Raw genomic sequence first — 22,873 nt, 5'->3', positions numbered from 1 at the left:
CTCAGCTTTCTTTATAGTCCAGTTCTCACATCAATACATGACTACTGAAACAACCACAGCCTTGACTAGACGGACCTTTGTTGGCAAAGTAATATTTCTGCTTTTTAATACACTGTCTAGATTGGCCATAACTTTTCTTCCAAGGAGTAAGCGTCTTTTAATTCCATGGCTGCAATCACCATCTGCAGGGATTTTGGAGCCCAAATAATTAAAGTCTGCCACTGTTTCCACGGTTTCTCCACTATTTGCCATGAGTGATGAGACCAGATGCCTTGATCTTTGTTTTCTGAATGTTGAGTTTTAAGCCAACTTTTTCACTCTCCTCTTTCACTTTCATCAAGAGGCCCTTTAGTTCTTCACTTTCTGCCATGAGGGTGGTGTCCTCTGCATATCTGAGGTTATTTATATTTCTCCCAGCAATCTTGATTCCAGCTTGTGCTTCCTCCAGCCCAGCGTTTCTCATGATGTACTCTGCATAGAAGTTAAATAAGCACAGTGACAATAAACAGCCTTGACGTACTCCTTTTCCTATTTGGAACCAGTCTGTTGTTCCAACAACTCTTTAAGATACAAATTTTTATCCCTTTCTTGCGAAGGGCTCAGAGAACCTATCAACTGTTGAAGGTCATTACATAGCTACTAATTGATTGCACCTGAAACTGAACCCATGTCCTGAAATACTGGAGTTCCACTATACCACAGCGAATTCATCCCAAGAGTGGCATACTCTCTGAAGACAAGTATTAATTTTACAGACAACCAAAAGATATTAAGAAGTGGCAAGAGTACATAGAAGAACTGTACAAAAAAGATCTTCATGACTCAGATAATCATGGTGTGATCATTCACACTCACCTAGAGCCAGACATCCTGGAATGTGAGGTCAAGTGGGCCTCAGGAAGCCTCACTACAAACAAAGCTAGTGGAGATAATGGAATTCCAGGTGAGCTATTTCAAATCCTGAAAGATGATGCTGTGAAAGTGCTGCACTCAATATGCCAGCACATTTGGAAAACTCAGCAGTGGCCACAGGACTGAAAAAGGTCAGTTTTCATCCCAATCCCAAAGAAAGGCAATGCCAAAGAATGCTTAAACTACTGCACAATTGTACTCATCTCACACGCTAGTAAAGTAATGCTCAAAATTCTCCAAGCCAGGATTCAGCAGTACATGTACCGTGAACTTCCAGATGTTCAAGCTGGTTTTAGAAAAGGCAGAGGAACCAGAGATCAAATTGCCAACATCCGCTGGATGATCGGAAAAGAGAGTTCCAGAAAAACATCCATTTCTGCTTTATTGACTATGCCAAAGCCTTTGACTGTGTGGATCACAATAAACTGTGGAAAATTCTGAAAGAGATGGGAGTACCAGACCACCTGACCTGCCTCTTGAGAAACCTATATGCAGGTCAGGAAGCAACAATTAGAACTGGACATGGAACAACAGACTGGTTCCAAATAGGAAAAGGAGTATGTCAAGGCTGTTTATTGTTACCTTGCTTATTTAACTTCTATGCAGAGTACATCATGAGAAACGCTGGGCTGGAGGAAGCACAAGCTGGAATCAAGATTGCTGGGAGAAATATGAATAATCTCAGATATGCAGATGACACCACCTTTACAGCAGAAAGTGAAGAAGAACTAAAGAGCCTCTTGATGAAAGTGAAAGAGAAGAGTGAAAAAGTTGGCTTAAAGCTCAACATTCAGAAAACTAAGATTATGGCAGCTGGTCCCATCACTTCATGGCAATTAGATGGGGAAACAGTGGAAACAGTGGCAGACTATTTTTTTAGACTCCAAAATCATGGTAGATGGTGATTGCAGCCATGGAATTAAAAGACGCTTACTCCTTGGAAGGAAAGTTATTACCAACCTAGACAGCATATTAAGAAGCAGAGACATTACTTTGTCAACAAAGGTCCAGAAACCAAAACCAGAAACCACTGGTTTCTCCAGTGGTCATGTATGGATGTCAGAGAAGGCAATGGCAACCCAGTCCAGTACTCTTGCCTGGAAAATCCCATGGATGGAGGAGCCTGGTAGGCTTCAGTCCATGGGATCACTAGGAGTCAGACTGAGCTACTTCATTTTCACTTTTCACTTTCATGCATTGGAGAAGGAAATAGCAACCCACTCCAGTATTCTTGCCTGGAGAATCCAAAGGACCAGGGAGCCTGGTGGGCTGCCTTCTATGGAGTCGCACAGAGTCGGACACGACTGAAGCGCTTAGCAGCAGCAGCATGTATGGATGTCAGAGTTGGACTATAAAGAAAACTGAGCACCAAAGAATTGGTGTTTTTGAACTATGGCGTTGGAGAAGACTCTTGAGAGTCCCTTGGACTGCAAGGATATCCAACTTGTCCATCCCAAAGGAAATCAGTCCTGAATATTCATTGGAAGGACTGATGTTGAAGATGAAACTCCAATACTTTGGCCACCTGATGCAAAGGGATGACTCATTCAAAAAGACCCTGATGCTGGGAAAGATTGAGGGCAGGAGAAGGGGACAACAGAGGATGAGATGGTTGGATGGCATCACCGACTCAATGGACATGGGTATAGGTGGAACTCCGGGAGTTGGTGATGGACAGGGAGCCTGGCGTGCTGTGATTCATGGGGTTGCAAAGAGTCAGACACGACTGAGTGACTGAAGTGAACTGAACTGAAAAGCACAGTGAATAAAATTATACTTTACAAGTTAACTGAACACATTTTCAGGTACCTAGAAGATGTTAGTATTATTAAAGTGAGTGATCAAAGTGGGTAACACAGTTTATAATAATAAAAATTATCATCATAAAACACAATTATAAAGTACTGAAGCAGTTTCTTGTGTGGTTCACGAGGCCCAACCAAAGAGGAATGTTCCCCAAATTGATCTGAAGATTGGCATTTGTCTGATGGGTGTTCTGATAAAGTGATCATTTCAAAGTATAGTTGCTTGTTTCTATAAGTGTGGATATGGTGGCAATGAAAATCAATGTTCTCAACTTCCTATTTTACCCCATGCATAGTCACTCACTATAATAGTTATATGTGATATATAATATATAATTCAAATTTAAATAATATATGATGTAACATATATATTTATACAGTGACATAAACTACATCTTAATGTGTTTCAGAGTCATTCTCAAGACTCATTAACAACTTAAAAAAATAAGTTGAAAGATACAGACATAATAATATTTACCTATCTGGTGTCAAATAATTTTTCACTGTTTTCTCCCATTAAATTGAATGAATCAAATAAATATCAAATTATTATTAAAAAAACAACAATGTCTAAAATATAATAATAGTTTTTTGCTTATTATGAGATACTCTCAAGACACCACATTATAACAACATGAATTTTGTCAACTCAAAATTGCAGATATCTTTTCCCTTCTAATGAAAAGAATACAAATATAGGGAGAGAAAAGCCAGCCTTCAGAATGGGAGAAAATGATAGCAAGCAAAGCAACTGACAAAGAATTAATGTCAAAAATATTCAAGCAGCTCCTGCAGCTCAATTCCAGAAAAATAAATGACTCAGTCAAAAAATGGGCCAAAGAACTAAACAGACATTTCTCCAAAGAAGACATACAGATGACTAACAAACATGAAAAGATGCTCAACATCACTCATTTTCAGAGAAATGCAAATCAAAACCACAATGAGGTACCATCTCACGCCAGTCAGAATGGCTGCTATCCAAAAGTCTACAAGCCATAAATGCTGGAGAGGGTATGGAGAAAAGGGAACCCTCTTACACTGTTGGTGGGAATGCAAACTAGTACACCCACTATGGAGAACAATGTGGAGATTTCTTAAAAAACTGGAAATAGAACTGCCATACGACCCAGCAACCCCACTCCTGGGCATACACACTGAGGAAACCAGAATTGAGAGAGACACGTGTACCCTAATGTTCATCGCAGCACTGTTTACAACAGCCAGGACATGGAAGCAACCTAGATGTCCATCAGCAGATGAATGGATAAGAAAACTGTGGTACATATACACAATGGAATATTACTCAGCCATTAAAAAGAATACATTTGAATCAGTTCTAATGAGGTGGATGAAACTGGAGCCTATTATACAGAGTGACATAAGTCAGAAAGAAAAACACCAGTACAGTATACTAATGCATATATATTGAATTTAGGAAGATGGTAATGATGATCCTATATGCGAGACAGCAAAAGAGACACAGATATAAAGAACAGTCTTTTAGACTCTGTGGGAGAAGGCAAGGGTGGGATGATTTGAGAGAACACCATTGAAATATGTGTATTATCATATGTGAAACAGATCTCCAGTCCAGGTTCGATGCATGAGACAAGGTGCTCAGGGCCAGTGCACTGGGATGACCCTGAGGGATGGGATGGGGAGGGAGAGGGGAGAGGGGTTCAGGATGAGGAACACATGTACACCCATGGTGGATTCATGTCAATGTATGGCAAAACCACACAATACTGTAAAGTAATTAGCCTCCAATTAAAAATATAGGGAGAATTATTACCTGTTTTAGTCAATTAATGGACATTGTATAGTTTAAATTCACTAAAAGTACTTAGGACATTTAAAAAACAATGCAGATAAAAAAAAAAAAAAAAGAGATCCAGCCAAGGAAATTAAGTGTCAGTGTGAGAAAAAGAAATGTTACATACAAAATTTTTTCATGAAGAATGAAAAACTGGTCTTGTCCACATAATCAGAAGGCAATGTCTATGATTTTTTTTTAGCTGCTGTTTTCTCTTCTCCTCCTCTCAGGGGGACATTTTACCCCTTCTGGTGGCATAGACTGCCCTACAAAGGGGAGAAACTAGCAATGAGGTAATTTAGGCAGATGCCTTAAATATCTTGACATCAGTTTTACCACGTATTGAGAAAATATGAAAGATGTTTGAAAGGAAAAAAAATCAACATAACTTGAGAAAGATGATCTACGGAGTATTCTGAGTTTCAATAAATTATACAATGAAAATCCCAGTACTTTCCTTGTTATAGAATTATTTTTATAAAGTCTAATGAATAGTAATTTATTAATAGTAAATAATAGTAATAGTCAACATAAGAAAACTGTGTTCAAAATGTTAAAGAAAGATAGTAGAGATGGAAAGAGAAGTTTATGGGCTGACTAAACACGTAAAAGCTTCAGGTTTTGTTTTAGATGGTTAGTTTGTTTTAGTTTTTTCTTTTTTTTATTTTAACTTTTTATTTTGTATTGTGGTATAGCCAATTACAACATTGTGATAATTTCAGGTGAACAGGAAAGGGACTCAGACATACATACATACATAACATGGAACCAGTAGTTTTAGTTTTTAATTCTAATTGGTAGCAGACTAGTTTGATCATACTGAATCTTGAAGGCGGTCTTACATATGGTTCTATTCTTAGCCTGGAAAGTGAAGGAGAGGAATAAGTCAAAATGTCAAGAAAACCAAAGAAATCCTTTCATAATGTGATGCTGGTTTAGGTGGGAAAATGATAACCTGAGTTTGAGGGAGTGGTGAGAAATACCCACAGCAACGCCCAGATCAGTAAAGATATAGCAGAAAATACAGATCTGGAATGTGGGGTAGCAGTTAGGACAGGAATTTCTGATTTTAACATCACTAGCATAGAAGTAATATTTGAAGCAATGAGAATAAAACTCAAAATCAATTGAAATGTGGCATGATTCTCTTTTTATTAAGTTATTAAGGTGGAATGGGAGCGGAAAAATGCTACACAAGGGCAGAGACAGCAGGAAGAGCCATTGAGACAGTCCCTGCCTGTCCCAGCCGACCACAAGATACTGGCGGTGTGAGCAGCCATATGTAGAACTTCAGGCAAATTATTCAGCTCTCTTATAACTGGGAATTAACTGATGCCTGAATTTACTGTGAGTATCAAATGAAATATACGTAATACTGCTTTACATTTTAAAACCTATTGTACAACCAAAGAGGCTTCCCAGGTGACACAATGGAAAGAATCTGCCTGCCAATGCAGGAGATACAGGACACATGGGTAGGATCCCTGGGTCAGGAAGATCCCCTGGAGGAGGAAATGCAACCCATTCCAGTATTCTTGCCTGGAAAATTCCATGGACAGAGGGGCCTGGCGGGGGGCCACAGTCCATGGGATCGCAAGCAGTCAGACACAACTGAGCTACACAGCACATACAACCAAAATGTACATCAAATTTCAACTGCAGACTTAATGGAAGAATACCCCATTCTTATCACCCCTACATTCTCTGTTACAATTTTCTTTCTTCCCAGGAATGCTCACAGACTTCCCACAGTGGTGCTGTGAAGGTCTGCACCTTCTCATCTCTGGTCTCAGCTCCCAGACACATCTCATATCTTGATTTCCTTCCCAACAGTAACTTCCTCTCTTGAGTTCTACATTCTATTTTACCTACATTCCAACGGCTTCACTCTGCCCTCACCCAGACTCACATTTTTGTCTCCAGAAAAGATAAAGGTAAGTTCTGAGTGCAACTTAACCATGTTTTAATTTAATTATACCAGTATCTACTCTGCAATAACTATATTATGGATAAAGTTTCTAAGGATGGTGCCAGGTTCAAGAATCCGATCTTTCAGATTCTGAGTGAGTGTGTGTGTGTGTGTGTGTGTGTGATTTTTTGAATACTAATTCTCATTTTATACCTGGCCCTAAGTATTTCTCTCACAATGGATAAATGAACTTGAATGCCTTTTAGTTAATTTTTAGTGTCTCTTGGGCATTTTTATAACTTCCAGGAGAACTGGAAACATCCCATAAAATTCTTACTCTAATACAGCATGGTATCCAGGGAAACAGTGCCAGAAGCTTTGGAACCACCAAGAGCTGGATTCACAATCCAATCCAGCCCAGACCACTTATAAGCAACAAAAATCTGAGCTTATTATGTAACCTCTGGGGATTCGGTGAGCTATCATAGGCAGAGTGCTATTATCCAGTGCCTGGTGTAAAGTAGAAACTTAATAAATACCAGCTGAGCAAATGAATGTCAGCATCCTTCCCAATCATTCCATCAGAAAGCCCAACAGAGCACTGAAGACACTGAAATGTCCATTACACAGAGGGGGTCTTACAGAGGTCTGGTTTAGTAGTAGCTTAATAAAAACTTGTCAATTTATTGATTGCAACAAGTGATTTCTAAAGGTTAACATATCATTTTTTAAAGACGCCATTATTATTTGTAATAAAGATATTTAATATAATTTTATAATTTAATTTCTTGAGCCATAGAATAGTTTAAGTATCTCATTCTAGCCAGGGATTTAATCTACTTTTTAATATCAGAAAGTATTTATGTCTTTAAAATAACAATGAAAAACTAACCTTTACATGGTTCCTATGCTATCACACTGAAGAGTCAACTTTTTTCCATGTGAATTTTCTACTGTCCCTTCTGGCTAACTAGTTAATTAGATAACTCTGTAAGACTAGGAACCTGATCCTTTTAATGTTAACTTTGATTGCTTTTCTTTATTTACTTGCCTGTTTCTCTCTCCCTTCTAACTCAGGTCTTTCAAAAGCTGACATGGAAAGTTTTCAGCCTGTCCCTTGAAGGGTAAATACTGCAACTTCTAGGGAATGCTACTGTAGATAAGCTTTGATTCAAAATTTCTGGCAAAAACTTTTTTCTTTAAAATTTTGTTTTCTTCCTTTTTTTTCTTTAATCTTTCTATCACCTAGAATGTATCTTACCCTTCGGTAAGTTTTTCAAATATAAAAAATCTTGCTAAGTTAATCAATATGCCTGAAGAGCAGTAATCAGAAACATACTCAAGCTTCCAGTGGTTTTGTAGTAATCACCTAAGTATCTGGAGGGGATCTAACATTCCAGAAACTTCATTCCTTTTGTAGGTGTGTTAATCCTTGAGTCTTCAGATCAGATAACCAGTGATGCTGATATTTCCCAACCATGAAAGAAATCTTTCTATTTGAGTGTTATTGGATAGTTAATAAAGAACACAAAAGCAAAGTTTAACGTTTCAGTACACGCTGGTAAGCTGGTAAGTCGCTTCAGTCGTGTCCGACTCTGTGCGACCCCATAGATGACAGCCCACGAGGCTCCGCCGTCCCTGGGATTCTCCAGGCAAGAACACTGGAGTAGGTTGCCATTTCCTTCTCCAATGCATGAAAGTGAAAAGTGAAAGTGACCAGGCTCCTCCGTCCATGGGATTTTCCAGGCAAGGGTACTGGAATGGGATGCCATCGCCTTCTCCATTCAGTACATGGTACCTATTAAAAAATTAATGAAGCCCCTACTATGAGATTCCATTGTGCTATTACTATCATTTGAAATTTTATTAGATTCCTAAAATCATATAGCCCTCAACAGACAATGGTTAACATAGTAGTTGAATTTCACTTTCCAAATCTTACTGAACATCAATTTCCAAATCTGTAAAATGGAGATAATTATTCAAGTCCATGGGTCTGCTGTACGGGTGAAATAGAAGCCTAGCACAAGCTCACACAGTACAGTACCTAGTGCCTAGTAGGTTCTCTTCCCTACTCCATTCTGTTTATACATATCTGTACAAAACCATACAGGATTAACTGAAATAGAGCTTTATAAAAGCAGTCAGTTTAATCTATATTTTTGTGCAGATACTGATGGTATAGGCATCATACAATTAGTAGCAGCACTATTCCCAATGGCCAAGACGTGGAAACAACATAAATGCCCATCAACAGATGAATGGATAGTGATGTGGTACATATATACAACGGGATACTATTCAACCATAAAAAGAACGAAATAATGCCATTTGCAGCAACCTGGATGCAACTAGAGAATATCATACTAAGTAAAGTTAAGTCAGAAAGACAAATGCCACATGATATCACTTATATGTGCAATCTAAACTATGACACAAATGAACCTATCTATGAAACAGAAACAGAATCAGGGACACAGAGAATAGACTCGTGTTTGCCAAGGGGGTGGCAAGGCTGGAGAGGGTTGCATTGTGAGTTTGACATTAGAAGATGCAAACTGGTACATACAGAATGGATAAACAACAAGGGGCTATACCATACAGCACAGGAGACTATATTCAATAGCCTGTGATAAACCATACAAGAAAGAATATGAAAAAGGCTGTGTGTGTGTGTGTGTGTGTGTGTGTGTATAACAGTCACTTTGCTATAGAGCAGTAAGTGACACAGCACTGTAAATCAACTATAATTTTGAAAAATTGGGTATAAGCTGGGAAAGTGAATAGCTGGTAATCTTAAAGAGGATTGTAATAAATATGACTATTCAGTTAAGAGTTTGTATGAGGGCTTCCTTGGTGGCTCAGTGGTACAGAAGGCCAATGCAAGAGACAGAGATTTGATCCCTGATCTAGGAAGTTACCACATGCCACAGAGCAGCTAAGCCCGTGTGCCACAACTATTGAGCCTACGCTCTAGACTCCAGGAGTCTCAACTACTGAAGCCCACACGCCCTAGAGCCTGTGCTCTGCAACAAAAGAAGCCACCACAACAAGAAGCCCGCTCACCACAACTAGAGTAGCCCCTGCTCGTTGCAACTAGGCAGAGTCTGCATGCAGCAACAAAGACCCAGTACAGCCAAAATTAAATAATTTTAAGAGTTTATACCAAGAGAGAAACTCTGATATACTGAGTAATCATCATCGGGATTTATCAACATCAAATGGGCACTCATTATTGCTTTAAAATCTTACTATACCCAAAAGTCTCAATCTTGTGCTTCCCAATTACTATTTTCTACCTTCTGTAACATAATCAAACTCAAACTTCTCTTCTTCACCCTTAGCTGATGAATTTCAAAGGCAAGTAAAAACCATCAGAAGGAAAACCTCTCATCTTCCTGGGAGTCAGTCTTGACCATCCTCTTCTGTCACAGGAAAGGAGCAAAGTCTTTCAAAATTCAGTATTTCAGCATGTGCCCTACATCTCCATCCCCTCCTTCATTCTTAGAGGTCTCATTCCATTCATTATTCCTTTTCAATGTTATACTGGTTACATTTCCCTTTTACTGGATTAATTTTCAGAGCAGTCAACTTTGCTCTATTATCTTCCATCCAAGTCAACCCAAATCCAAACAAAAAATATTCTATCATCCCATTACAGCTACTTCCCTGTCTATCTACACCCTCTACCCAGTCAAACTTCATAAAGAAGGGACTATTTATATTGTCATCTTCTTTACCTCCTATTAACTGTTCAACATATTAAATCTGGATTCCACTTTCAACGTAAGATAAAAACTGCTCTGCAGCCCGTAACTAGTAACTTCTATATTCTGCATACAGAACACTGTTTCGTAACCAGCAACAACCAATGGAAACTTTTCAGTCTTTTATTTGACTTCTCAACAGCATTTGACAAAACTAACCACTCCCTGAGACACTGTCTTCACTGATTTCCCAGACCCCACACTCTTCTGGTTTTCTGTCTCCTTAGAGGTTCCTTCTCAGTCTTCTTTGCCAGCTAGCCTCCTTTTCTACCCAGCCTCACTCTCTTTGTTTTTACTGTTCAATTATTTTATTACTTTGTTAAATTATGCTATGCTTTATTAAGGTATAACTGACAAATATCTACCCAGCCTCTTAAGGCAGAAGGTATTTAGGGTGTGCTTCTGCACTCTCTTGGTGTACTTTCATGACTTGGCTTCAGAAAGTATTTACATATGGAATGATCACATATCTCTATTTACATTCCAAACCAAACTCTGAGCTCCAGACTCTTACATCTGCACACTTAACTCTTCCACTAGGATATTTTAAAGGCATCCAAAAACATGTCCAAACCAATCTCTTGACCTTCCCCCCAAATCCATTTGAACTCTTCCCTCCTCGGGGGCTTTCCTCCATCTGAACACAACCCTCCACCTCTTTACCAGGCTAAAGCCTACTTATACCTAAAGGTTTCCTCTTTAGGTTTCCTACTTTAAAGTGGCCTTCTTAAACCCAAATTTTCCTTCAGAGCACATGTTATTATTTATAATTACTTACCTATTTGTGATCTTTTTGTTTAATTTTTACTTCTCTTGTTAGGTTAGAAGCACCTTATCAATTCCCTCACTTCTTCAAATCTGCTCACAGTTTATCTTCTCAGCAAGCAAGGCCTTTCCTGCCCTCCTATATAGAATTCAAACCCTGCACTCACATCCCCCTTACTTTGTTCCAGACCCACCCCCTTCCCAACACTTAATGTACTGCTAGTTTTCCATATAATCTGCTTGTTGTTATTGTTCAGTTGCTAAGTCATGTCCAACTCTTTGCAACCCCATGGACTGCAGCACATCAGGCTTCCCTGTTCTTCACTACCTCCCAGTTTGCTCACTGATACCATCCAACAATCTCATCCTCTGTCACCCTCTTCCTGCCCTCACTCTTTCCCAGCATTAGGGTCTTTTCCAATGAGTCAGCCCTTCCCATCAGGTGACCAGAGAATTGGAGCTTCAGCCTCAGTCCTTCCAATGAATATGCAGGTTGATTTCTTTTAGGATTGACTGGTTTGATCTCCTTGCTCTCCAAGGGACTCTCAAAAGTACTCCATAGCACCACAATTTGAAGGTATCAATTCTTCAGTGCCCAGCCTTCTTTATGATCCAACTCTCACATCTGTATATGACTACTGGGAAAAAACCTAGCTTTGACTATGTAGACCTTTGTTAGCAAAGTGAAGTCTCTGTCTTATAGTAACACTGTCTAGGGTTGTCACAGCTTTTCTTTCAGGAGCAAGTGTCTTTTAATTTCATGACTGCAGTCACCATCCGCAGTGATTTTGAAGTCCAAGAAAATAAAATGTGTCATTGTTTCCACTTTTCCCCCCATCTATTTGCCGTGAAGTGATGGAACAGGCTGCCATGATGTTAGTTTTCTGAATGCTGAGTATCAACCTAGCTTTTTCACTCTTTTCTTTCACTGGAGAGTGAGTGAGTGAGTGAGTGAGTGAAGTTGCTCAGTCGTGTCCGACTCTGCGACCCCATGGACTGTAGCCTACCAGGCTCCTCCCTCCATGGGATTCTCCGGGCAAAGAGCACTGGAGTGGGTTGCCATTTCCTTCTCCAGGGGATCTTCCTGACCCAGGGATCGAACCCGGGTCTCCCGCATTCCAGGCAGATGCTTTAACCTCTGAGCCACCAGGGAAGCCCACTGAAGGGAATCGCAAACTATTCCAGTATTCTTGCTTCAAGAACCCAATGAACAGTGTGAAAAGGTAAAAAGATAAACTGCTTATTTATATTTGTTAAATTTTGTTTTTCTCCCTAGTCTAAAATGTAAGCTCCATAAAGATTTCTTGTCTCTTTTGTTCACTGATGTTTCACATGCCTAGCACGTGATAGGAATTCAAAAAATACCTATTGAATGAATGAGAGGCTGTGTCTGCTCTGCTCCATGCTATACTCCAAACTAATCAACTTATGTGGAATTAAAGTTCAGATAATATAAAATCTGAGATGAAAAATGGAGCATAACACCATAAATACAGTGGGATCTTGTATTTTCTGAATGAATGAATGCTGAATGAATGTCAAATGAAAAAGGTATATTTAATTTGGAATCTAGAAAGTGCCACACATAATCCCATCCTTTGTTCTCTTTCTTCATATTCTAAGAAGTTTTAAGACATAATAATGTGAAATGGAAGTTACAAGTGAGGACAGACATGTTCATCCTCTTCCCTGGCGTCAGGGGTGTCAGCTGAATGTCTAGCACCTTCCAGGTACTCAGCAGGAACTGAATTAAGTAATTCGGGAATGAATAAGCAACCTACCAATAAATCTGTGCCATCAAAAGAAGGTAAGCACCAGAAGTAATGGAAGAAGCTGGAGACTTGGAATCATCAAGGCAGTGAACTCTATTCCTGGTTCTGCCAACTGACAATATCTGTTAAGAGAAGAGATGAAACTAGATAGTCCACTTCCTCTAAAGCAGACTATCTACTAAAATGCAAGCTCCTTGGGAATTCCTTGGCAGTACAGAGTCAGATTATAAAGAAAGCTGAGTGCCAAAGGATTAATGCTTTCCGACTGTGGTGCTAGTGAACTCTTGAAAGTCTCTTGGAGAGCAAGAAGATCAAACCAGTCAATCCCAAAGGAAATAAACCCTGAATATTCATTGGAAGGACTGATGCTGAAGCTGAAGCTCTAATACTTTGGCCACCTGATGCGAAGAACTGACTCACTGGAAAAGACCCTGATGCTGGGAAAGATTGAGGGCAGGAGAAGTGGCCTACAGAGAATGAGATGCTTGGATGGCATCATGGACACAATGGACATGAGTTTGAGCAAACTCAGGGAAATAGTGAAGGACAGGGAAGCCTAGCGTTCCACAGTCCATGGGGTCACAAAGAGTTGGAAATGACTTAGCAACTCAACAACAACAAAACCAGTGGTTAGGACTCTGTCCTTCCACTACAGGGAGCAAGGGAACAAGGATTCAGTAAGTTGTGAGGAACAAGAACCTGCAAGCAGCGACGGCATGGGAAGTAAGCACCTTGAGGCTAGGAACTTCGTCTCTCTTGTTCACTAGTGAGAAAACAAGGCCTACATCAATATGTGCGGCATACAGTAGTCCCTCAAGAATCTGTGGAACCATTTCTAAAAATTCCTTCTACTGCTAACATAAGGGGAAAAAATAACTTTGAGATATCTTAAATAAAATAAAGCGTTCTTCTTCTAGAGAAAACTATATACAGATCGTTAACATCTTAGAAATATCCTAGTGTGTGCTTTAAAAATGCAAATAAAGAATTTGTACTCCTGGTGAGTTGGTTACCAGTTTTACATTTTCACTATGACCACTTGGGTTCCTTAGTCTTATTTATATAAATAATTTTTTTTTTTTAACTTAAAGGTGTTTTTGAAACATTTAGCTCTGGGTGTGTGAACACCGAACTCCTGAGGAACTGTGTACTTACATTGTACAACTTCCTACCGGTTTCAGTCTTGTTTGGCAGTCCTTCCCAGCCATTATGTAGTTTCCGAGACAGAGCGACCTCTTCCCATTTTCCAGCCCTTCCTTCCCCACCCATCCTCCGCCTTCACCCCCTCGAGCATTCTAAGCTTCCCCCCCACCCTACCCCCCGTCTGGCCCAATGCCGGGGGAGTCTGAGGCGACACTGGCGCAGCCCTCAGCAACCGCCACCCCCGGCAGCGTCCCGCAAGCTGCCTCCCCCGCCAGTTACTGGGGCCTGTCGGCTTTCCAACCTGCGCTAGAAATGCGCTTTCCTATCTAAAGAAAACTCTTTTCCACACTAAGTTACCCGACCGCTCCAGGCGAGGGAATCTACGTGTTTACACTTGTTTTCTAGCCCCGGTGCAGCTGAGGGAATTGATTGGCTCCGTCGCACTCGCTACGCTCGGGGTCCCCGCACGCCCCGCCTGGGCCCCGCCCCCTCGCGCGGCCATCTGCTTCGCTGTCTGTCTCCCTGTCTCTCGCTCAGCACCTCTTTCCCTTCTACCACCTCCCTGCCCACCCTCTCGCCGGCTCCGCCCCTTCCCCCTCCCCCCGCCCTGGGCTCCGAATCTTCCCCGGCCGTTGTCAAGGAGACAAGCAGATACTAGGCAAATAGGCATTCGAGAAAGAAAAGGGGGGAAAGCTACACGGCAGCCTGGTAACAAAGGAGCAATAAAAGCAGCCCCCAAATGGAGGGCTAAGAACGCGTCTGAAAAAAATTCGACAGCTAGCTAGCAACACCCCAAGTTTAACCAGGAGGGGGATGCAGAAGAAAGGGGCACGATTCACGTTGGGGGTGGGTGGATATCAACGGTTTAAAAGAGCTATTGAGAATCGCCTGGATGGTGGTTTTTGAATCAACCAGTTTGCTTTTCGAGTTGGAACTCCGCTATTACAAGGGATTCGTATCCATCGCGGCAGCTGGGGTCCTGGGTCAGGCCAGCGGGCTCCCTTAAGGGTGATAACATGTTTGGCAAGATACACCTCGACGGAAACGCCTTAACGTCGGCTCTGGGGAGTATGACTTCGTGATGGAATAATGATGCATCTGAAGTAGTGGACAGTGAGAAGACTAAGCTTGTAAAGATCTGCAACTTGGTGACTTTCAAAGCAATACTTGAACAAAGAGTTATTGGCTTGAACCAACCGTCTTTTTCACTCTAGAGTGTGACCCATTTCCCTACAATGAGCAGAAAAATAAAACTGTTTGAGAATTCAGAGCCAGCACCAGGAGAAATGAACCATTCTTTCGACTGCTTCTCACCTCCATAAACGAAAGGTTATTCTTTTCAGGATCACTAAATGTAAACGAAAAAAGGTAGTCTGATTTGGACACGAGTGAAAACTTTGGGAGCAAAAATGTAGGTGGTAGGAGAATGCTTATAAGAGTATGTGTAAGTGTGTGTATCCTTGATTTTTGCCCCTACCTTCTCCCCCTCCATTATTTAAATCAGCGCGCTGTCTTTCACGCACAAATAGCGTCTGGTATTTCCGCGACAAGAGATGCAGTTGGAGATACCCTGGGTTTCCTTATAGAAGCTTTTTCTCTAACCCAAGTTAGGCTTGGAGCGTTCATGGATCTTGGTATTTCTCAATATGTAATTTCTCCTTAGAAATTGTAATAATCAATCCGGTTTTTCAGAATTTTATCGCTGCTGCCTCCTTCATTCTAGGAGCCCACTCGCTTGCTTGCACATTCACACACGTTCAGAAAAAAGAGAGTCCATCTGATCCTGGCAGCAGACTGAAAAAGATTCATAGCGACGCGAATCGCATCCCGACTGTAAATATGGATTCGCACACTCTAGACTGTCTCATTTCACCATAGAGGAAAACCGTCATTTCATACAGTGATAAAATGCAAGCCTTTTCGATCTTTTGTTCATGATTCTCACTTTATAATGTTGTGTGTGTCGGGGGGGGGTGGTAATCACTAATAAGGGATGGGGGAGGGGCGAGGGTTGATGAGCGCAGAGGCCAATCTCAAAATATTTTATTTCACGTCAATGTGGAATAGAGAAGGGAGTGTGGCTTCGTCTGCTTGCTGGTTTTGCGTTTTCCACATCTGGCCTACAGACCTAATTCTAACTCGCAATCTCTTTTGATGAAATTCGATCTTCTTGGTTTAAATACCTTTCGATTTGGGGCGAATTCACATTTGCAACAGTTAGAAGAACAAACCCTGTGCAAGATCTGTGAAACCTATATAGAACAGACATAGAAAACATGCTGCACCCAAATCCCAACCATTGTCTAAAAAACTTGCGTACATACACACACATACACATAAACACACGGAAAGATGGGGGAGGGGAGGGAGTGGAAGGAGACAGACACGGTTATAGACCGACTAGAGCCAAAGCGAGTCAAGTTAACGCTTTCTCCGCCCTCATCCACAAGTACCCGCCCCCCCGCGTTAATTAATTACAAACAAAGCAAGCCAATCCAGTACTGCATTATTATTTTCAAGCAGAAGGAGGCGAAAGGCAGGTATTTTTTAATTGATTTATTTATTTGAAGGACATTAATTCTCCGTCTGAGGCTGATTTTCAAACCGTTTGCAAAGCGCGGCTCCATTGTTCGCCGGGAGCGCAGGCCCCACCCCCTGCTTTGTGTGCGGCGCGCGGATTGGCCGGCGAGCGCGGGGGCCGCGTCAGCGCCCGCGAGCCCATTCATCTGTGCACTTGGGCGTTGGACCCCGCATCTTATTAGCAACCAGGGAGATTTCTCCATTTTCCTCTTGTCTACAGTGCGGCTACAAATCTGGGATTTTTTTATTACTTCTTTTTTTTAAAAAACTACACTTGGGCTCCTTTTTTTGTGCTCGACTTTTCCACCCTTTTCCCCTCCCTCCTGCGCTGCTGCTTTTTGATCTCTACGACTAAAATTTTTTTATCCGGCGTGTATTTAATCGGTTCTGTTCTGTCCTCTTCACCACCCCCACTCCCCCCTCCCTCCGGTGTGTGTGCTGCTGCCGCCGCTGCTGCTGCCGCTGCTGCTGCCGCTTGCCCCGTCGTTACACCAACCCGAAGCTCTTTGTTCCCCCCTTGGATCTGTTGAGTTTCTTTGTTGAAGACCAGCATGGGTGCCCAGTTCTCCAAGACCGCCGCGAAGGGAGAAGCCACCGCGGAGAGGCCCGGGGAGGCGGCTGTGGCCTCGTCGCCTTCTAAAGCGAATGGGCAGGTAAATTCTACCTGTGGTTCTGGTCATTTATTTGGTGTCTTTCTCTAATCCCGGCCCTTCCCCTTCCCTCCTTGGTCGTGCCCGAGGCGCATTCGGCGGAGAGAAGCGTGGCCAGATTCCAGTCTGAAAGTTGAATGGAAAGCGATAGCCAAATTGTCAATTTCTCATAGGTGGGGTCTCCTCTGACTCCCAAAGTAATGGTTCCCAGAGAATCCTGGCGAATTCTTGTGTAGACGGGAGGAAAGAAGTGATAAATCGTTTAAAATGGCGTGTTTGGAGCTTGGCAGAACCTGACTAGCTAGGTGCTACCCCCACCCCCACCCCCAGCCAGGTTGCATTTGTGCTTGGTGGGCACAAAGGTGTTTTGGTGGCTGTCTGTTGTCGAGACTGGGTCGCCTTCAGGATTTCTGGTGTGATTGTATGTGTGTGGGTAGAGAAGGGTGGGGGGAGCGCAGTAGGGATGGCGGTGAAGAAAGGCTGAGGAGGGAAGGAGAGCTGTCTTATTGTAAACCGAGGTGGCGTGACCTGGGTTCTTGGAAAGGTTGCTGGGTGGCTGGAGGTGGGCAGGTTTCACTACCTTTCGATGGGCTTTTCTCACTGTTCTAAGTCTTTATTCGTAGTTGTCTGTGGAATTAACACACCCATCTGACTTTTAAATGGTCTCCCTAGGGTGGGAAGACTGTGGGTCCTTGAAGAACCTGTCCAGATGGTCAACAGGAGGCAGTTCGTGTGTTTCAGTCGAGATTGTTGGTGTGCGTGGCGCCTGGACCACTGCGGGGGCTGCCCCGGCGCTGCCCGAATCCAGGCAGATGGCCACAGTTGGGTGGGCGCGAGAGGTCGGCCAAGGGTGGCTGCTTCACAAACACCGGGCAATCACCACGCCTCTTTTCCTAGAGCAGAGACCGTGTTGCTTCGCCTGCCCTAACCTAATAGGAAAGGCAGGCTCTGCCAAGAGGCTTTGAACCCGTTAAAAATGCAAAATGAGCCGCCGGGGCGCGCCCGGGCTTCTCAGAATCACAGGCAAAGGTGGGCGTGGAAGCAGAGACAAGACCTCTGAAATAATGGTTTTCCCCCTGCCTTGTTGGTTTTATGCCGACCAGGATGCCACCTGAGCTTTGTTTGCGGACTCTGGGCTGCGCTATCCGGGCTCGGGGGCGCCTCGGCCAGCGGGCAGGGCCCGACCGGGTAGGGCGGGGTGGCGGGGCGGCCCCGCCCCTCCGCGCCTGCCTGCGCCAAGGTCAGCTGGTGGAGGCGCAGCGCCCCCTGCCGACCCCAGGTCTTGGGGCGTAGGGCCTTCGCGCGCGCAGTCTATGCGCTTCGGGCTGGAACGCTGGGATCCCCCCTGGGAGTTCTTGGTGTTTTGAAGAGGCCTTTGGAGTTTAGGGAGAAAAGGGGACGTGTAACCTAGGCACAGATCACTGGCTCTGGTACTGTGTCTGTGTCTCCTTCCAACGGGCGTTTGGTGTATCATTTATTATAGGACTCTTATCCTAAAGCCCATGAGGCGAAGGTTGGAATGGGTTACCCTTTGCTTTCCACGTTTCGGTCTCTGCCCTCTTAAGGCCTCGGAATTTGTTGCGTGGTCAAGGCCCCCGCAGTGCCTTTAGGCACCCCAAACACCACTGCCCCAGGTCTTCGAGGAACTCTCGTCGGGGCATCCAACCCCGTCTCCCCAAAAGGGAGAGGATCTGCAAAACCTGAGGGGCCCGGAGGGACGGTGGACCCTCCCGGTCCAGAAGTGGGGGCGGGGATGACAGGCCCGGGCCCCCTCAGTGACCTCCCGCTTTCTCTGCCCCGCAGGAAAATGGCCACGTGAAGGTAAACGGCGATGCTTCTCCCGCGGCCGCCGAGCCCGGCGCCAAGGAGGAGCTGCAGGCCAACGGCAGCGCCCCGGCGGCCGACAAGGAGGAGCCCGCGGCCGCCGGGAGTGGGGCAGCGTCGCCTGCCGCGGCCGAGAAAGATGAGCCGGCCGCCGCTGCCCCCGACGCCGGGGCCAGCCCCGTGGAGAAGGAGGCCCCCGTGGAGGGCGAGGCCGCCGAGCCCGGCTCACCCACGGCCGCCGAGGGGGAGGCCGCCTCTGCCGCCTCCTCGACGTCTTCGCCGAAGGCTGAGGACGGGGCCACGCCCTCGCCCAGCAACGAGACCCCGAAAAAAAAAAAGAAGCGCTTTTCCTTCAAGAAGTCTTTCAAGCTGAGCGGCTTCTCCTTCAAGAAGAACAAGAAGGAGGCAGGAGAGGGCGGTGAGGCCGAAGGGGCCGCCGGCGCCTCCGCCGAAGGCGGCAAGGACGAGGCCTCTGGGGGCGCCGCTGCGGCCGCCGGCGAGGCGGGTGCGGCCCCCGGGGAGCCGACAGCGGCGCCAGGCGAGGAGGCGGCCGCGGGCGAGGAGGGGGCGGCGGGGGGCGACCCGCAGGAGGCCAAGCCCGAGGAGGCTGCCGTCGCGCCCGAGAAGCCGCCCGCCAGCGAGGAGGCTAAGGCCGTCGAGGAGCCCAGCAAGGCTGAAGAGAAGGCAGAAGAGGCTGGGGTCAGCGCGGCCGGCTGCGAGGCGCCCTCGGCCGCCGGGCCCGGCGTGCCCCCAGAGCAGGAGGCGGCCCCCGCTGAGGAGGCGGCGGCCGCCCCAGCGTCGTCAGCCTGCGCAGCCCCCTCACAGGAGGCCCAGCCCGAGTGCAGTCCAGAAGCGCCCCCAGCGGAGGCAGCCGAGTAAAAGGGCAAGATTTTTTGAGATAATCGAAGAACTTTTCTCCCCCGTTTGTTTGTTGGAGTGGTGCCAGGTACTGGTTTTGGAGAACTTGTCTACAACCAGGGATTGATTTTAAAGATGTCTTTTTTTATTTTACTTTTTTTTAAACAACAAATTTTGTTTTTAACCCACTCCCCACAGATCCCATCTCAGATCATTCTGTTACCACCATTCCAACAGGTCGAGGAGAGCTTAAATACCTTCCTCTGCCTTGTTTCTCTTTTATTTTTATTTTTTGCATCAGTATTAATGTTTTTTGCATACTTTGCATCTTTATTCAAAATTGTAAACTTTCTTTGTCAATCTATGGACATGCCCATATATGAAGGAGATGGGTGGGTCAAAAAGGGATATCAGATGAAGTGATAGGGGCCACCATGGAGAAATTTAAGTGGTGCATAACATTGCCAAGATAATGTACCACTAGAAATGATGGTGTAAAGGCTTAGTCTTTTTTTTTTTTTTTTTTAAGAAAAGTTATTACGATGTATTTTGTGAGGCAGGTTTACAACACTACAAGTCTTGACTAAGAAGGAAAGAGGAAAAAAAAAAAAACACCGATACCCAGATTTTTAAAAAGATCATAGTCTTAGGAGTTCATTTAAACCATAGGAACTTTTCACTTATCTCATGTTAGCTGTACCAGTCAGTGATTAAGTAGAACTACAAGTTGTATAGGCTTTATTGTTTATTGCTGGTTTATGACCTTAATAAAGTGTAATTATGTATTACCAGCAGGGTGTTTTTAACTGTGACTATTGTATAAAAACAAATCTTGATATCCAGAAGCACATGAAGTTTGCAACTTTCCACCCTGCCCATTTTTGTAAAACTGCAGTCATCTTGGACCTTTTAAACACAAATTTTAAACTCAACCAAGCTGTGATAAGTGGAATGGTTACTGTTTATACTGTGGTATGTTTTTGATTACAGCAGACAATGCTTTCTTTTCCAGTCGTCTTTGAGAATAAGGAAAAAATCTTCAGATGCAATGGTTTTGTGTAGCATCTTGTCTATCATGTTTTGTAAATACTGGAGAAGCTTTGACCAATTTGACTTAGAGATGGAATGTAACTTTGCTTACAAAAATTGCTATTAAACTCCTGCTTAAGGTGTTCTAATTTTCTGTGAGCACACTAAAAGCGAAAAATAAATGTGAATAAAATGTACAAATTTGTTGTGTTTCTTTATGTTCTGATAAAATACTGAGACTTTGAGGTCCTGGTTTCATTTTGAAAAAGATCTTGCATGCCATCAAGAGTAAATTTTTCTTGTGGTTTTTAATCTGAAGTTTTTCAAACTCGTAAATTTATAATCAGTAGTATCAGATTACGTACAGGAATATCTTACAACATTCCATGTCAAATCTGTTAACGTTTATCTGCATTTAGTTTTCTTTAAAAATTGGTTATTTTTATTGTAGTTATATATAGCATGTCAGGATGAATCATTTAATACAAAAGTGGTATGAACTGAAGACTATTTAAATGTCTTATGTGAAAATGTCATAAAATTACATTTTTTTTTGTCATGCGGATCCCAAAACAAATTTATACTGAGAATATATTCAATTCAAACTGGAGGTGGGTCATGAAAAGTGACCGAAAGTGTTTTAAAAACTGATGGTGTATTACCTGCCATTGTAATTGCTTAGTGCTTGGCTAATTTCCAAGTTATAGCTTAGAGTATGCATTATACTTTAGGAGAACAAGCTTAATGTAAAGAAGTAATGGTGATGAATGGACGATACTGTTGGTTTATGGGCCTTTGTACTTGCTTCAGTTCAATAGTTGCAAGCATTTTTTTTTTTAATGAAAATAGTGTGTTAGTATCTTGTTATTCAAAGGAAAAGATAGAGAATAAAATTTCTTTGTATAGAAATAATTTACTAGTTAACTTTCTTTGCTCTTTACCACCCCATAACTGGATTTATTTTCTTCACTGAACCTTAAAAAACTGAATTTTAAGATAAATATGGCTATCAAATATTACTTCACTAAATGCAAAGAAAAGCATTTATGCATACCTGCTTTGCTGTTTTTGAGCAGTGTGCCTTGTAGGGTGAACCACGTTGGTAATAACTGAATGCCAGATCTTAAACTCATTAGAAAAATAACAAATTAGTTTCTGACATGTGCTTTTAATTGGAATAATGGATTATAAATAATAGTTCATGACCTCTTTACCAACACCCTCCCCACTAATAAAATCAAATAACACTTGGAAGAGTGTGTACTTTTAGTTGGGGTTCCTTGATCTTGGAGGACGTTTAAAAGTTAAAAGTCAAATACGGTAACCAAAGGACTGCTTTATGGGGTCTTCTACCTTACCAACTTTTCCTCAAATACCTACTTGGACAAGTACAGCACTTGGTATGTGGTAGGACTCAGAAAAAAAAATGGATTTTAAAAAGTAACCCTGAGTAGTCAAAAATACTATGTAGCCAACTATATTGCTAGGTCTGTTTTTTTTTTAACAGCTGGAGTTTATTAAGATGCTTACTTTGATTTTAATCATTGCCTAAAACACTTTGGGTGGTATCGATGAAGTGGTGGATTTTCCACCAAATGATTAAGTGAAATTTGACATATATCTTTTCATCCAAAGTTTTGTACATCACATTGTTTTCTAATGGAGAAATGTTAATATGGCTTTTTGTATTACTAAAATAGCTTTGAGATTAAGGAAAAATAAATAACTTCTTGTACAGTTCAGTATTGTCTATTAAATCTGTATTGGCAGTGTGTATAATGGCATTTGCTATGGTTATAAAATAATTCCTCTGGATTATAATAATTATTTGATCCAATTCCTATTGCTTGTAAAATAAAGTTTTAACAGTTGATATAATCAAGCTTGCTAAAATAGGATTTTTTACAGATTTAACTATAAAATGCAAGTTTTAGAGAAAAATTTTACATCTTCAGTGTTGATGGTAAGTATAACTTATTCAGTTTAAGGAATTTAGAAGGTATGCTTGACATCATACGTAGGATATAAAATTAAATCCATTGA

General features: G+C 42.7%; 1 protein-coding gene across 1 annotated transcript; it reads left to right on the top strand.

Annotated features, from left to right (window-relative positions):
• The first annotated feature begins 16,605 nt into the window (after nucleotides 1–16,605).
• MARCKS (myristoylated alanine rich protein kinase C substrate) lies at nucleotides 16,606–22,572 on the top strand. Its single transcript, XM_070376401.1, has 2 exons — nucleotides 16,606–17,122; nucleotides 18,923–22,572. The coding sequence occupies exons 1-2, from the start codon at nucleotides 17,021–17,023 to the stop codon at nucleotides 19,820–19,822; spliced, it is 1,002 nt and encodes a 333-aa protein (XP_070232502.1). The 5' UTR covers nucleotides 16,606–17,020; the 3' UTR covers nucleotides 19,823–22,572.
• Nucleotides 22,573–22,873: the final 301 nt, after the last annotated feature.

Source organism: Bos mutus, chromosome 9 (genome assembly GCF_027580195.1).
Source record: "Bos mutus isolate GX-2022 chromosome 9, NWIPB_WYAK_1.1, whole genome shotgun sequence".
In the NCBI taxonomy this organism is placed as follows: domain Eukaryota; kingdom Metazoa; phylum Chordata; class Mammalia; order Artiodactyla; family Bovidae; genus Bos; species Bos mutus.
The sequence above is the reverse complement of the archived record's forward strand: the minus strand, read 5'-3'. Positions and strand labels throughout refer to the sequence as shown.

Excerpts from the sequence above, each read along its gene's own strand:
- MARCKS (XM_070376401.1), top strand. The coding sequence starts at position 17,021 with ATGGGTGCCCAGTTCTCCAAGACCGCCGCGAAGGGAGAAGCCACCGCG. Across the intron at positions 17,123-18,922 it reads CTTCTAAAGCGAATGGGCAG|GAAAATGGCCACGTGAAGGT; the intron begins GTAAATTCTACC and ends TCTGCCCCGCAG.